We start from the raw sequence: 13983 nt of genomic DNA, 5'->3' as shown, positions 1-13983 counted from the left end.
GTAAAAGATGAACAGGAAGATTCACATTTCATTGTCTAAAAGTTAACAAAGAGGAAGATTCACATTTCAATGCTTGAACAAGGTTTCCAGAAACAAAGTAGATACAAAAAGAGAGGGTGTTCATCACATTTCATTGCTCAGGAAAGATTGGGTCAATGAAAGAATGATACATCGGATCAGAACTCCAGAGATGAGCAATGTGAAGAGGAGACGAAGTGATGCGATGTATCTCTTCAACAAGCCAGATGGTAGCTTCAGCTTTAGAAGGATGAATGATTGAATCCAAAGCCTGATCTTCAGAATCAGTATCAAGTCTTGATTGATCCCAACCTTGTAACAGAACATTGGTGAGGTAATGCAAAGGCTGACGATAAAGCTGTTTGATTGACATGCCTAATCCAACCCAACTTGTGAACGGAATCAAAGAGCCACGACTCGTCGGAACAGGAACTTGCTTCATGTACTCTTGATACATCTCTGCTCTTCTCAGCAACGAACCTGACTCAAATGCAGAGTATTTGTTAGTCAAAAATCAAATCTTTTCGAGTTTCAAATATGGTAAACAAAGGAGTTATCAATCGTGTACCTTCTTCATCAGCGACGTGAGACGTATCAAGCGGTGAGAAGCCATCACTGATCTCAGCATCAACATCAGATGAACCAGAATCACCTGATGGTCGTAGATCCATCGTCATCGAGGTCTGCATGGTCGGTTAGATTCTGACGGCGCCGTAGACAGTAAAAATGTACGACGGCGATGATGACTGCTTAACACGCGTCTCCTCAAATTTAGGGTTTTTAAACGAAGAAGACGAAGAGGATGACACGTGTTAGTAAAAATCGTCACTTCTCAGTTGTCTGGTAAACCAAAAAAGCTAAACTAAAAATTAAATTAAATCGAACCGGCGCAAAGCTTTAGGTCCGTCTAAAGGAATCGAACCGTGATCGCATATGTTGAGTAAACCAAGAATCTCAATTTTAATAAAATCGAACCGGCGTAAAGCTTTAGGTCCGTTTAAACGATTCGAACCGTGTCTATACCCAATCGCATCTGATAGGTAAACCAAAAATGAAATATCTAAATTTTAATAAAATCGAACCGGGCCTGTAACCATTAACGATCCGACCCGGTGCAGAGCTTTGAGTCATCTTAAGGCTCCGAGCCGGGTCAATACCCGTACCAGACCTGACCCGACACAAAGCAGCAAGCTTTAGGTCTTAAAGATTCGAACTTTGATCGGAGAAACAAATTACAAATCTGAACAAAAATGCTCACTAAGCTTAGGATTAGTAAGCTTGATTCGTATACTTTACCTCGAAGAATCTTCCAACGGAGGTTTCTGGTAACGAACAACGCTATCTCCAACACTGAGGAAGAGTCACCGGTTGTTGTTGCCGCAGAGTCGCCGGAGCTACCGTCTTGGATCAAAGACTTTTTATCAAACAAGCCTTCTTCTTCGACGAGTTTGGTCTCCGAAGACGATGAAGATTTCGTTATCCCTTCTTTGGCGAATTGGGTCGAGAGCCAGAAGTTTAGCCGTGAACAAGTCTCAGAAGGGAATGTAGTGAAGAAGAAACCAGTGGAAGATATTGATAAAGTCTGCGAATTCCTGAACAAGAAGGACGCGTCTCACGAGGATGTTGTTAAAGAGTTGAGTGGATGCGATGTGGTGGTTACAGAGAGTTTGGTTTTGCAAGTTTTGAGAAGGTTTAGTAATGTGTGGAATCAAGCTTACGGGTTTTTCATTTGGGCAAATTCACAAACAGGTTATATGCATTCAGCTAAGAGTTACAACGCAATGGTTGATGTGTTGGGGAAATGTAGGAGTTTTGATTTGATGTGGGAGTTAGTTGATGAGATGAAGAAAAAGAAGAAGAGTGATGAATCTGGTCTTGTTACGCTTGATACCATGAGTAAGGTTATGAGGAGATTAGCGAAATCAGGGAAATATAGTGAAGCTGTTGATGCTTTTTTAGGGATGGAGATGAGTTATGGTGTTAAAACAGATACTATTGCTATGAACAGTTTGATGGATGCGCTTGTGAAAGAGAACAGTATAGAGCATGCTCATGAAGTGTTTCTGAAGCTTTTAGATACAATCAAGCCTGATGCTAGGACGTTTAACATTTTGATTCATGGGTTTTGTAAAGCTCGGAAGTTTGATGATGCTAGGAAGATGATGGACTTGATGAAGGTTACTGAGTTTACTCCTGATGTTGTTACTTACACTAGCTTTGTTGAGGCTTATTGTAAAGAAGGAGATTTTAGGAGAGTTAACGAGATCTTGGAGGAAATGAGAGAGAGTGGGAGTAATCCTAATGTTGTGACTTATACTATTGTGATGCATTCTTTGGGAAAATCTAAACAAGTAGCTGAAGCTTTAGGAGTCTATGAGAAGATGAAAGAAGATGGGTGTGTTCCTGATGCTAAGTTTTATAGCTCATTGATACATATTCTGTCAAAGACTGGTAGGTTTAAGGATGCCGCTGAGATATTTGAGGACATGACGAATCAAGGAGTTTCTCGTGATGTTTTAGTGTACAATACCATGATTTCTGCTGCGCTTCATCACTCTCGAGATGAGATGGCTTTGCGTTTGCTTAAAAGGATGGAGGATGAAGAAGAGGAATCGTGCAGTCCAAACGTTGAGACTTATGCTCCATTGCTGAAGATGTGTTGCCATAAGAAGAAGATGAAGCTGCTTGGGATCTTGTTGCATCACATGGTGAAAAACGATGTTAGCATCGATGTGTCGACATATATCCTTCTCATTAGAGGGTTGTGTATGAGCGGGAAAGTTGAAGAAGCTTGCTTGTTCTTTGAGGAGGCGGTTCGGAAAGGAATGGTTCCTAGAGATAGCACTTGCAAAATGTTGGTAGAGGAGCTTGATAGGAAAAACATGGCAGAGGCAAAAGACAAGATTCAGAGTTTGGTTCAGTCGAAAACTATGACCGATATACGTAGTCCTTTATCTGTTGTTGCATAGAGATTATTAGAGTTTGAAGCCATGGCTCAAAGTTTTGTTTTTTTTTATATACTCTGTAACAGAGTCTCTGTTTAGACATGTTTTTACCTTACGAAATGAAATGAATTCATACGGATTACGTAATGTTTGATGAAGCAAATCAATGGATGACAAATTTTGAATGTTTACATTCATATATTTTTATAGGTAATGAAATACAACCATGTCTAAATTGGGTATCTTGTTTGGCTAGAAACTGATATGAATTACCAAGAAACTAGAGCAATCCGAACAGGAATTGCTTCAGACTTAAATACTAGCTAGAACGTAGTACAAACACAACAACAAATAAGCTCTCTTTCTCTATATTTTCACCATGAATTAATCGTCTAAGAAGTAGTATGATCCTGCAAGCTTTTGCTCCCTGTCCTTGGTGGACTCTAGTTTGTTGATCCTTGGCCTGAAGTTAGTCGGATCTCGTCTGAATGTGATGTTGAGGTGCTGCAAAAGGTCAACAAGTTTTAATTCAAGTTTTTAGAGGATTAGTCTTATAACAAAACACGAAAAAGTGTTTTGAATTACCGATAAGAAAAGGTTCATTCCACTGAGGAGCGACTGTGGAGAATGAGCAGTACACTTGACGGCAGGCTGTCCTTCGTAGACAATAACTTTGTCCGCAAGGTAGGTCGCCATTATGAAGTCATGCTCCACGATAAACGCGGTCTTCTTCGCGTGTAGGATGAACCGTTTAATGACCTTTGAAGCTGTGATCCGTTGCTCAGAGTCTAGATACGCACTTGGCTCATCAATCAGATAGATATCAGCAGGTTTCCCAAGGCATAGAGTAATGGCAACCCTCTGCCTCTCTCCACCAGAGAGGTTGCTTATCTGTTTATCCAAAAGCTCTTCAATCTGAAGCGGTCTCACTACATCCGACACAAACTGAGGATGCACATATGCATCACAAATCTTGTTATGCAGCAACTGTCTCACTGTACACACACGTCTCGAACCAATCCCTTGCGGTTTGTATGATACGTTAAACTCTGGCATAGTAGCTGATTCTTCTACACCTTCTTCACGTGGGAATGCACCTGCCTTTGCATTAGGAAACAATGTTTCATTACTTTAAAGTATTTACCACAACAATGAAGAGAGAGAGAAACAAAAAGGAGATGGAGGAACACTAGCTACCAGCATCCGGATGAAGGTAGTTTTCCCTGTACCGTTCTCCCCAAGCATAACAATGATCTGAGAGTCAGTGAACTCCCCTTCCATCACATCCAGCTTGAAATCTCCAATCTTTTTACTCATATTTGGGTATTTGTATCTTGCGTAAGACTTCACTTCCCCATCGCACTCTTGTGGAGTATCAGAAACCTTGGGGAAAGAAACAAACAATGATCAGTCACACAAAACATCTACTGATGAGATTAAAAACAAGCTAAACGTACCTTGAAGGTGAGAGATTCTTCCCTGAAACGTAAGTTTTCAGTGGGGATAAACCCGGCCAAGAACACGTTAATCCCTTCTCTAACAGAAAAGGGGAGAGTCACAACACCATAAGCTGTTGGTATCCCATACAAACAGCAAACGAAATCAGACAAATAGTCAAGGACGCTGAGGTCATGCTCCACCACAATTATGTAGCTGCAACAAAACACAATGTCCATATGTTAATCCTAATTATATGTTCAAGAAAACAAAAAACAGAGAGATGATGATAGAATAGAATCTGACTTGTCATGTCTGAGGAGCGAGCGTATAACTTGAGCAGCTTTGAGTCTTTGCCTCACATCAAGGTAACTAGATGGTTCATCAAACATGTATATCACTGCCTTCTGCAAGAAAACTAAAGCAATCGCAAACCTCTGCAGCTCTCCACCAGATATATCTTTTGGTTCACGGTCCAGGATCTTGGTCAACTCCATATCAGCACAAATCTCCGCCATCATTCCTTTCTCGTCCAGCTTCTCAAGTGCTTTCCCAAGCTCACCAGGAGCACGTTCTTTTATGTCTTCTACATGTTGTGGCTTCATAACGGCCTGTCATATACAAGGTAGAGGCGTTAGACTCAACTTAGTCTACTGCTTCCTTATCAAGATCAGTATCTTTATACCCCTACGCATACCTTTAGTTTCTCTTCTACGAGTCGTGTGAAGTAGCTTTGAAGCTCTGACCCGCGGAAGTGATTCAAAACTTCCTGCCTACCCAACATGGTAGGTTAGGTAAGTAGTAGAACAATGTCATAACATATACACATAAGGACTACATCATTACCTCGTATCTGCCAAGGTTTGGTTTTTCTAATCCAGCCAAGATTTTGAGAGCCGTTGATTTACCAATACCGTTTTTGCCAACCAAACCTAAGACTTGGCCCGGCCTTGGAACTGGAAGCCTATGCAATTTGAACGAGTTCCCTCTATAGCGATAGATTGTATCTTTCTCCAATTCCTTAGGAAGATTAACAATCTGAATAGCTCCAAAAGGACACTTCTGCGATTATTGAAAAACAAAACGAATCTCACTTAAACAGTTTAGTGTGTTCCAACATGAATGAATGTGTTGTAAACCAAATACTACGAACCTTCACACAGATACCACATCCTATACACAGCTCCTCTGATAAGAAAGCAGACTTGGATGCTGATGTCACCTCGATACAAAGCTTCCCTACAGAGAGAGAATTAAAACAAACCGTGTGATGCACACTAGGTTATAGAGTGAGAGAAGGGAAACGAGTAGAAAGTAAGTAAGTACCCGTCTTGACAACAGGGCAGCTCTTCTTGCACTCCTGTCGGCATTTATTCGGCTTGCACCGGTCATTATTCACGATAGCAATCCGCGCCGATCGATCTGCCATCCTGCAACTGCAAAGTATGAAAAAAATGTATATATAGCGCAGATCGGAGATGAGGAGATCTCAAGAAGCTTTAGAGTAATGAGAAGATGGATCTACGAACCTACGGCTGTGAGGCGGCAGATTAGGGTTTTACTCTGTCTTCTTTCTTTCTCTTTACGACTAGGGGAAGATTTGGTTCTCTTCAAAGTATCTTCTTTTGTCATAAATAATTATGTTTCCATCCTTAAGAGCCACTAAAAAACAAACCAAATCCAAAATATGGAAACAAACAAAAGTAAAAAAAAGTAAAAATTGTGACTCCAAAAGAGTCCGAAGACAATGTCTCTGTTGCAGTGCAGCTCGTGCTCACAAGGTGGAGACGACGAATTTGGGTAAATCGAAACAAGTAGCTGAAGCTTTAGGAGTTTATATATGAAAAGATGAAAGAAGACGGTTGTGTTTGTGTTCATGATGCTAAGTTTAATAGCTCATTAGATATACATATTCGTTCAAAGTTTTGGTTTTTCAACTGTGCAATGACAATCATATACTCTGTTATTAGATCTCTCAAAGCATTTTTTTTTACATTTACCTTACCGGAACGAAAAAACAAAAATTACATGGTTTTGTACTTTTGTAATGTTTTTTTCTTTTATAAAATTTTTGTAATGTTTGATGCCTAAATTGGATATCTTGTTTAAAGCTTCTCCTTGACAAAAAAAAAAAATTAAAGTTTCTAAATCCGGTACGATGCGGTTTATTATCGGATCCCATCAGTAAATAAATTAGACCCGGTAAGTTCCGGTTTAGTAAAATTTCCGGTATGGTATAAAGCAAGAAAGGGTTTTAGTTACTAAGCAGAGAACCCTTAAAAACTCTGTGTCTTCTTCATCTTCTTCTTTGCGCCGACCGTTCACTATCTCTCTCTAAAACCCTACTCAAGCAAAAGCTTCTTCAATCTTCTTCGTAATTAACCGTAAGTTTTCTTCAATTCCTTTCTCAAAGTGTTTGTTTCAATCTCAGTGTTCATCGTCTTAGAAAAAGTCTCCAACTTAAGTAGATTTGATAAACCCTAATTTCGTTCACGGTTATAATCTTAAATCCTTAGTAAAGAATCAAACTTTACTGTCATATAGAAGGTAACGAAGTGTTTGGTGTCATATAAATCCTAGTTTCTGGTACTCAAATGCTTAAAAGTCTGAATATTTTGATTCTGTATCATTCTGAACCTAATTTATGTGTAGATGTCGTTAGAAGAGGAGATAGTATCAGATGATGAGATGAACATGATTGATGAAGATGACGCAACTGACTCTGAAGCAGAGTCTCTTTCAGATTCCGATACAGAGAACGAGATAACAGAGAAATTACCTGAGCCTACAAAGACTGCAGTATACAACAGAGCAGGGTTGCTTGATAAACTTCAAGATATAAGCTGGCCTGAAGATGTTGATTGGAGTCATAAGCTCACTATTGTGATTGACCAGGAACAAGCTATTGATGTGAACGATGACCTTACGAGGGAGATGGCGCTCTACAATCAAGCTCATCAAGGGACAACACAAGGGTATGGTAAGTTCCAGGAGAGGGATGAGATTTTCCTCAGGCCGGCTAATTACTATGCGGAGATGGTAAAGTCGGATACTCATATGGAGAAAGTGAAGTCTAAGCTTTTGTATGAGAAGAAACAGATGGAGGAGTCTGAAGAGAGGAGGAAAGCTAGGGATAACAAGAGAATGGCTAAGGAAGTACAGTCTCAGAAGATGAAGGAACGTGCTAAGGAGAAGAAGGATAATATTGAGTCTGTGAAGAAGTGGAGGAAACAGAGGCAGCAGAGTGGTTTTAGTGATAAAGAGGGTGTGCCTGAACTTGATTTTGAGAGTGGTAAGAGTTTCCAGAGAGGTGGAGGTAAGAAAAGACCAGGTGTGTCTCCCGGGGATCGATCAGGTGGTAAAGGAAAGCCTGCTTCGAGGATGAACAACAAGAAGAGGGAGTTTAGGGATTCCAAGTTTGGTCATGGTGGTAGGAAGGGTTTGAGCAAGCAGAACACTGCAGAGACAACGAATGATTTCAAAGGTGGATTTAGTGGTGGAAAAGCCAGTGGAAACAAGAGGCAGAAGAGGTGAAAAGGTTTGATCATCTAAACCCCATTTCAAAAACTACTATAAACTATTTTGTCTTTCTTGGTTATTTTAAGAACTTGTATTTTCGTTTTGGAAACCCTGTGGTAAGGGTTTTAGAACCAATATCTTTTAGCTACAATTTTGTACTAGTGATTACTTGAATTTAACAAAGGCCTGTGTGTTTTCAAAGACTCGTGATTTAGAAAGCACTTAGCTGATTCAGCTACTATTTAGTCAGCACTGCTTATTGAAAGAAGGTTCTGATTTTGAAGGTCACTTGAGCCTTTTTTTTCTTAGGACAATCCAATTTCGTCCTCTCTCTCATTCTCTTAGGATTGGTAAACTCTGCTGTTGGAGCTTATTATCATGCCTACTTCCAATTCTCTGTTCATGTTCTTTTTGCGCAACCTGATTCCTTATGGGCAAGCCAATGGCAAGTTTGTAGAAACTTGTGTCAGCTCTAGCTCCATACCGTTCAGCTGTGGCTGTAGCTCTTCTGCCTTACCATTTCTATGAAACATGGGAATTTAATAACCACATAGGGTTCTAATTACCAAACCCACTTTTTCCTCGCTAAATTATTCAGAAATTTGCAACAACATACCCACAAATCTTGAACCAAACCTAGTCCTTTTCAAGATTATGATCCAAATAACAACCAAAATCAGTTTCATATTTAGATTGTCCACATAGCTAGTAAGACTAACTAGCTCCTCAAAAACAGAAGTTGAAACATTTAAAGCCACTTAAAAAACATATGATAGTAATACGACAAAACAAAGTTTAGAACAGAAAAATATGCAGACACAATTATCAACCCTCACAAGTTTTTATTCTGGTACCGGAACCAGACTTGGAACATATACGTAACCGCAGACAAAAGGCTTATCATCGCTACCCAAGTCACATCTTCCCACATCAACTTGTTTTTCAACTATCCCAACTTTACTAATCTTGCAAACTCTAACGGTAACATCATCATCTGTTTCATCTTCAGTCTCTTCCTCGCACCATACAATGATATTATCGTTCTTGTCAATGAAATAACTTGGATGTGCGAGATCTTGATCGGTATGTAATGTCGGGAGATCAGGACTACTCACGTCTAAGTACTTGGTCCATGAGACAACCTCATCGTTCAATTTGTTTGTGACCCAAACCTCGATCTTCAAAGTTTCTCCATGTTGATGTAACAAAGAAAGCCTTTCTCCTCGGAAACTCGATAAGGCCGCTGTATCTAATACACCACATCTAAATGGAATATCGCAAACGAGTTTGAATGTCTCTGTGGAGAAATCGAAACTTTGGATGAAAGTTTCGAGTCTATTGTTCCAATGTGCAATCCAATACATGTTTCCTTTCATAGACACACCTTTGCAAGGCGGATCTATAGACCAATCCAAAGTAGTATCATCAACAAGTACTCTCCATGAATCAGATTTGAAATCATATATCTGAATCTTCGGTTCGCAAGAACTCGTGATTTCACTCTCGTCGTCGAGCTCTCCATCGAAAATCCTGACAACTGTGTACTCACCACGACATACATTGTCATATCCAATACCGTAAAAGTCATTACTCGAATAAAAATCCAATGGCTCGATCCATTTGACTCGGTTCAAAAACGGGTTCCAAACTGCGAGTTTGCAGCTTATTGAACCTATATTCTTGCATCTACATAACAATAACCCATCACAATGGACCATAGCTGAGATTTGAGCTAGATTATGAAACACGTCTGGAACTGGTGAAGATGAGCGAGCTACGTTCACCGGATCGATGATCTGAACATTATGTTCGATTCTTATGAAACGTTCTTGATCTTGGACACGATCCAAGTATTTGTAGATGAATCTCTTGTCCTTCAAGAGAGCGTGCCATTGTTTGCACGTCAACTTGAATTGCGTCAAATATTCGACTGGAGTCCTACAAAATATTTCTTCTATTATATCTATAGGAAGCAACGACGAACGTTCAGTTGACGAAGCCATGCAAAATTGAGACGAAGAAAAAAAAAGTAAATTATGACACACAAAGAAATGATCTCGCTTCTAAAAACTACGTATGGTTGGTGATAAACAACAATTAAACGTTACCTCTAGTTTTTATTTTCTAGATTATGTGACGTGAAATTGCTTTTTCCGTATATATGGTTGACAAGTTTCCCTTTTTTCGAGTTTAATTTGAGGTTTATATTGAAGAATATACTGCAATCGAGGTAATTAGCTCTGTTAGACTGTTAACATTTTAGTAGTATAAAACGATACATATTTACTACTTTACAAATTTATGTTCTACAGCAAGCCACGTGATATGCTAGAAATAAAGAAGACACGCTAAAAGATTTATGTCTCGGTCATGCTGTTTAAGGTAGAACAAAACTTGTTGATGAGACATGTACGTGACATCACTGAGAATCACGATCCACCAATTATATAACTTTTTAAAATGTTTTTAGAAATGTTTTTAGAAAATTAACTTCTAGATCTCATTGAATGTTTTCTCTTTTTTTTTTTTTTTTTTTTTTTGTGTTTGGATAATCGTTTGGATTGTGTCCAACCGTGGCTTTGGTGTGATAAGATGAACACTCGTTACATGCCAATGTCTCCTTCCTATATAACAAAAACAATCCATTATTTTCCTCAAGAAACACATCAACAACAATAATGACAATTACCAAGAAACTAAACAGACGCTAAAAGATTTTTAAAAGAAGATTGAGAGTGTCTTAGTCATGCTGCTTTAAGTACTAGAACAAAACTTGGTGATGAGATGAGAGACGTAAAGATCACTGAAAATCAAGATCCACCAAATAAAGATCTCATTAAATGTTTTCGCCTTATTTTTTTCTTTTTTGTTTCTTTTGTGTTTGGATTCACCAAGATCCACGTCTCGATTGTGTCCAACCGTTGGCTTTGGTGTGATAAGATGAACACTCGTCGCCATGAATGTCAATGTCTCCTTCCTATATAAACAGAAAACAATTCATTATTTTCTCAAGATACACATCAAGAACAATAATGACAATGACCAAGAAACTTATCATAACACTTCTCCTTCTCATCTCCATAGCTTTCGTCCATTGTTTGGCCTTCCATGTGGAGCTCGAAGAGTTCGAGCCACCGCGTCAAGAGGAACAAGAGGCTCCTGTCGGGGAAGGATCAGGCGAGGGATGGCAGGAGGAGTCGACGTCAGAGTTTCCTTACCACTTTAGGAAGCGGAGTTTCAAGAATTGGTTCCAATCGAAGGAAGGTTTTGTGAAAATGTTGCCTAAGTTCACAAAACGTGCACCAAATCTCTTCCGTGGGATCGAGAACTACAGATTCTCATTGTATGATATGGAGCCAAACAGTTTCCTTGTGCCTCTCCACTTGGATGCCGATTCCGTGGTGATAATACTACAAGGTCACGGAGTGGCTGAGTTTGTGACGGCTAAAACAAAAGAATTGTTTCACTTAACCAAAGGTGATGTGGTAAGACTCCCTTCCGGCATTACCCACTTTGCCATCAACACTAACCAGACCGTTCCTCTTCGCTTCGCCAAGATCACCATCCCCGTCAACAACCCCGGCCAGTTCCAGGTCCATTTATATTGTTTTAATCATTCCTATTTAATTTTTTTTTTTCATAATTAATAACGATTATTTGTTTGACCAAGACAGTGTATAGTTTGACTCAGTCATGTTGTGTCTATTAACGTACACGGTTTGTTCCAGAATTACTTCTCTGCTCCATCCCAGTTTCAGCAATCCTATTTCACAGGGTTCAGCAAAGAAGTCCTCTCTGCCAGTTTCAACGTATGCTTCTTAACTTCTCTATTTAATATTCATCATTTATATCAGCCTTGAGTATGTTTGTTGTTCTCATTACATCGTGAAAGAGATTTAGTAAGGATTGAATTTAAGTTTGAATACGTTAATAGGTAATCTCTGAGTAGTTGCGTAAAATATTTTTTAGTAATTCTTTAAAATTTAAATAGATAACCAAGCTTTTATTAATTCTTATGTCTAGTGGTAACCAAGTTTTTTTACTACTATATAGATACCGGAAGAGTTGGTAGGGAGAATATTTTTTGGACCACAACAAATGGGACAAGGGATTATGCGAAGAATTACTCCAGACCAGATCAAGGAACTTACCGAAAATTCTACTTCTCCTTCAAACAAACATAAAGACAAGAGCACAAAGTTTAGCCCTTTCAGTCTCTTCACACACGATTCAGTTTCAAGCTATACCAACGACTTTGGTCATTTCCACGAGGCACATCCTGAGAGTTTTGATCAACTCCAAGACCTTCAAATCGCCGTCACATGGACCAACATGACACAGGTCATACAAATCAACAATCCCTATTTCCCTGTTGTTTTATAGGTCATTCATGGTTAATAACTAGCTAATATGATATGTGATACTGATTGTGGAAATACGCAGGGTTCCGTGTTCCTTCCTCAGTATAACTCTAAGGCAACGTTTGTTACGTTCGTGGAGAATGGTTGTGCCCGCTATGAGATGGCTTCTCCGTATTCATTTCAAGGAGAGCAACAACAACAACAATGGTGGCCTGAACAAGGAGAAGAAAAAGAAGAAGATATGAGTGGACAAGTACACAAGATTGTCTCAAGAGTGTGTAAAAGCGACGTCTTTATCATTCCCGCAGGTCATCCATTCACTATAGTCTCACACGACGAAAACTTTGTCTCGGTAGGGTTTGGTATTTATGCATCCAACTCCATAAGAACGTTCCTTGCAGGTAAAGAAAGGGGTTTCTAATTGATATTTTCCTAAAATATCTCTTCTTTAAGTGTGTGTCTCTCTCTCAAAAGGTAACTTGAGAGTCTGGTTGTGTTTTAGGGCAAGGGAATGTGTTGAGCAACCTCGACACCGTAGCCACGAGAGTGGCGTTTGTTGTAGGAAGTAAAGTGGCGGAGAAACTTTTCACGAGCCAAAACTATTCCCACTTTGCGCCCACTACTCCTAGCCATCAGCAAAGTTGAGAGAAACGCGAGCCATCGTTCCAATCAATCATCAGCTTCGCTGGTTTCTGAGAATGCGTTTACAAGTTGGTACGAATGAAAAGGTTTGTTATATATATTGGCGATGTAATAAAAACAAATAAGAACGGTTGATTCAATCAACTTGATTGGTAAACTTTGCTTGTGGAGCTTATTATATGGCTGCTTCCAATTCTCTGTTCATGTTCTATTTGTGCAACCCTGATTCCTTATGGGCATGCCAAACTGCCAAAGGCCAGTTTGTAGAAACTCATGCTCTATACCAGTTTGAATCCGATAATGGTGAGAAAGGGAAGAGTGAGGACACCAGATGCTTCTTAAGCTGTGGTTGTGACTCTTCTTACCAATTTTATGAATCATTGGAAGTTCATAACCACATAGGGTTCTAATTTCCAAACCCACTTTTTTCCTCACTAAAATATTCAGAAATTTTGCAACAACATACCCACAAATTCTGATTTACGCGTAGTCCTTTTCAAGATTATGATACAACATAACACAACCAAAGACAATTTCATCTTTAGATGATTAGATCACCATAGAAAGACTAGCTTCTCAAAAAGAACTATGATATTAAAATGTTTCAACGGTGAAACATTTGTAGACTATGAAATCTCATAGTTAATACAACAAAACGAAGGTTGCAACATATAAATTATCCTGAAACAACAAGTCGCAAGCCTCACAAGCTTTGTTGTTCCAATGTGCAATCCAATATATGTTTCTTTTCACAAACACTGGGACACACTCTTGCAAAGCGGGTCTATAACTGGTGATGATGAGCGAGCTTATAAAGGAGTCTCGTCAAACCCTGCATTTGAATCAGAAGGTTTCAAAACCAAGAGTGTGAAACAAAGTAGGCCTAGCCTTTTCTTGCCCTCAAGCAAAACAGAAACTTAGACCTGTGAAAGAGGTTTGAAAACACAGAAACTTATTTTCTTTTTAAGGTACTGCCATGATCATCCAAACCATAATCCATATGCTTGGCACACAAATCCAAATCGAACCACCATGTACTTCTCCGTTGACATTCATAGCAT

General features: G+C 39.3%; 5 protein-coding genes and 1 pseudogene across 12 annotated transcripts; 3 read left to right on the top strand and 3 right to left on the bottom strand.

Annotated features, from left to right (window-relative positions):
* Nucleotide 1: 1 nt before the first annotated feature.
* LOC104787690 (protein RDM1-like) lies at nucleotides 2-1153 on the bottom strand. The gene is made up of 2 exons (XM_010513299.3): nucleotides 587-1153; nucleotides 2-498 (listed from the first exon to the last, which is right to left on the bottom strand). The coding sequence occupies exons 1-2, from the start codon at nucleotides 705-707 to the stop codon at nucleotides 131-133; spliced, it is 489 nt and encodes a 162-aa protein (XP_010511601.1). The 5' UTR covers nucleotides 708-1153; the 3' UTR covers nucleotides 2-130.
* Nucleotides 1154-1268: 115 nt separating this feature from the next.
* On the top strand, nucleotides 1269-3110 carry LOC104787673 (pentatricopeptide repeat-containing protein At3g22670, mitochondrial). The gene has a single exon (XM_010513280.3). The coding sequence runs from the start codon at nucleotides 1269-1271 to the stop codon at nucleotides 2985-2987; it is 1719 nt and encodes a 572-aa protein (XP_010511582.2). The 3' UTR covers nucleotides 2988-3110.
* A 20-nt stretch (nucleotides 3111-3130) lies between these two features.
* Nucleotides 3131-6260, bottom strand: LOC104787658 (ABC transporter E family member 1-like). 7 transcript variants are annotated; one of them, XR_015560478.1, is made up of 10 exons: nucleotides 5930-6061; nucleotides 5727-5836; nucleotides 5554-5639; nucleotides 5247-5462; nucleotides 5098-5169; nucleotides 4707-5011; nucleotides 4421-4616; nucleotides 4161-4346; nucleotides 3549-4060; nucleotides 3131-3467 (listed from the first exon to the last, which is right to left on the bottom strand). XR_015560478.1 is itself a non-coding variant. In XM_010513262.3 (10 exons), the coding sequence occupies exons 2-10, from the start codon at nucleotides 5827-5829 to the stop codon at nucleotides 3348-3350; spliced, it is 1800 nt and encodes a 599-aa protein (XP_010511564.1). In that variant the 5' UTR covers nucleotides 5830-5836; nucleotides 5930-6260; the 3' UTR covers nucleotides 3131-3347. The 7 variants fall into 7 exon arrangements, 5 of the variants coding, with proteins under 5 accessions (XP_010511564.1, XP_087312427.1, XP_087312423.1 ...); XR_015560480.1 differs by having other exon boundaries at nucleotides 5727-5830; nucleotides 5930-6014; XM_010513262.3 differs by having other exon boundaries at nucleotides 3549-4064; nucleotides 5930-6260.
* Nucleotides 6261-6665: 405 nt separating this feature from the next.
* Nucleotides 6666-8120, top strand: LOC104787650 (putative rRNA-processing protein EBP2 homolog). The gene is made up of 2 exons (XM_010513254.3): nucleotides 6666-6784; nucleotides 7053-8120. The coding sequence occupies exon 2, from the start codon at nucleotides 7053-7055 to the stop codon at nucleotides 7932-7934; it is 882 nt and encodes a 293-aa protein (XP_010511556.2). The 5' UTR covers nucleotides 6666-6784; the 3' UTR covers nucleotides 7935-8120.
* A 463-nt stretch (nucleotides 8121-8583) lies between these two features.
* On the bottom strand, nucleotides 8584-9929 carry LOC104706605 (putative F-box protein At3g22650 pseudogene; annotated as a pseudogene). The gene has a single exon (XR_015594988.1). The product of XR_015594988.1 is annotated as a putative F-box protein At3g22650 pseudogene (transcript).
* Nucleotides 9930-10435: 506 nt separating this feature from the next.
* On the top strand, nucleotides 10436-13115 carry LOC104787639 (vicilin-like seed storage protein At3g22640). Its single transcript, XM_010513245.3, has 5 exons — nucleotides 10436-11512; nucleotides 11648-11728; nucleotides 11973-12260; nucleotides 12363-12681; nucleotides 12783-13115. The coding sequence occupies exons 1-5, from the start codon at nucleotides 10880-10882 to the stop codon at nucleotides 12923-12925; spliced, it is 1464 nt and encodes a 487-aa protein (XP_010511547.3). The 5' UTR covers nucleotides 10436-10879; the 3' UTR covers nucleotides 12926-13115.
* Nucleotides 13116-13983: the final 868 nt, after the last annotated feature.

The sequence above is a fragment of the Camelina sativa genome, chromosome 1 (assembly GCF_030686135.1).
Source record: "Camelina sativa cultivar CO46 ecotype springtype chromosome 1, ASM3068613v1".
In the NCBI taxonomy this organism is placed as follows: domain Eukaryota; kingdom Viridiplantae; phylum Streptophyta; class Magnoliopsida; order Brassicales; family Brassicaceae; genus Camelina; species Camelina sativa.
The sequence above is the reverse complement of the archived record's forward strand: the minus strand, read 5'-3'. Positions and strand labels throughout refer to the sequence as shown.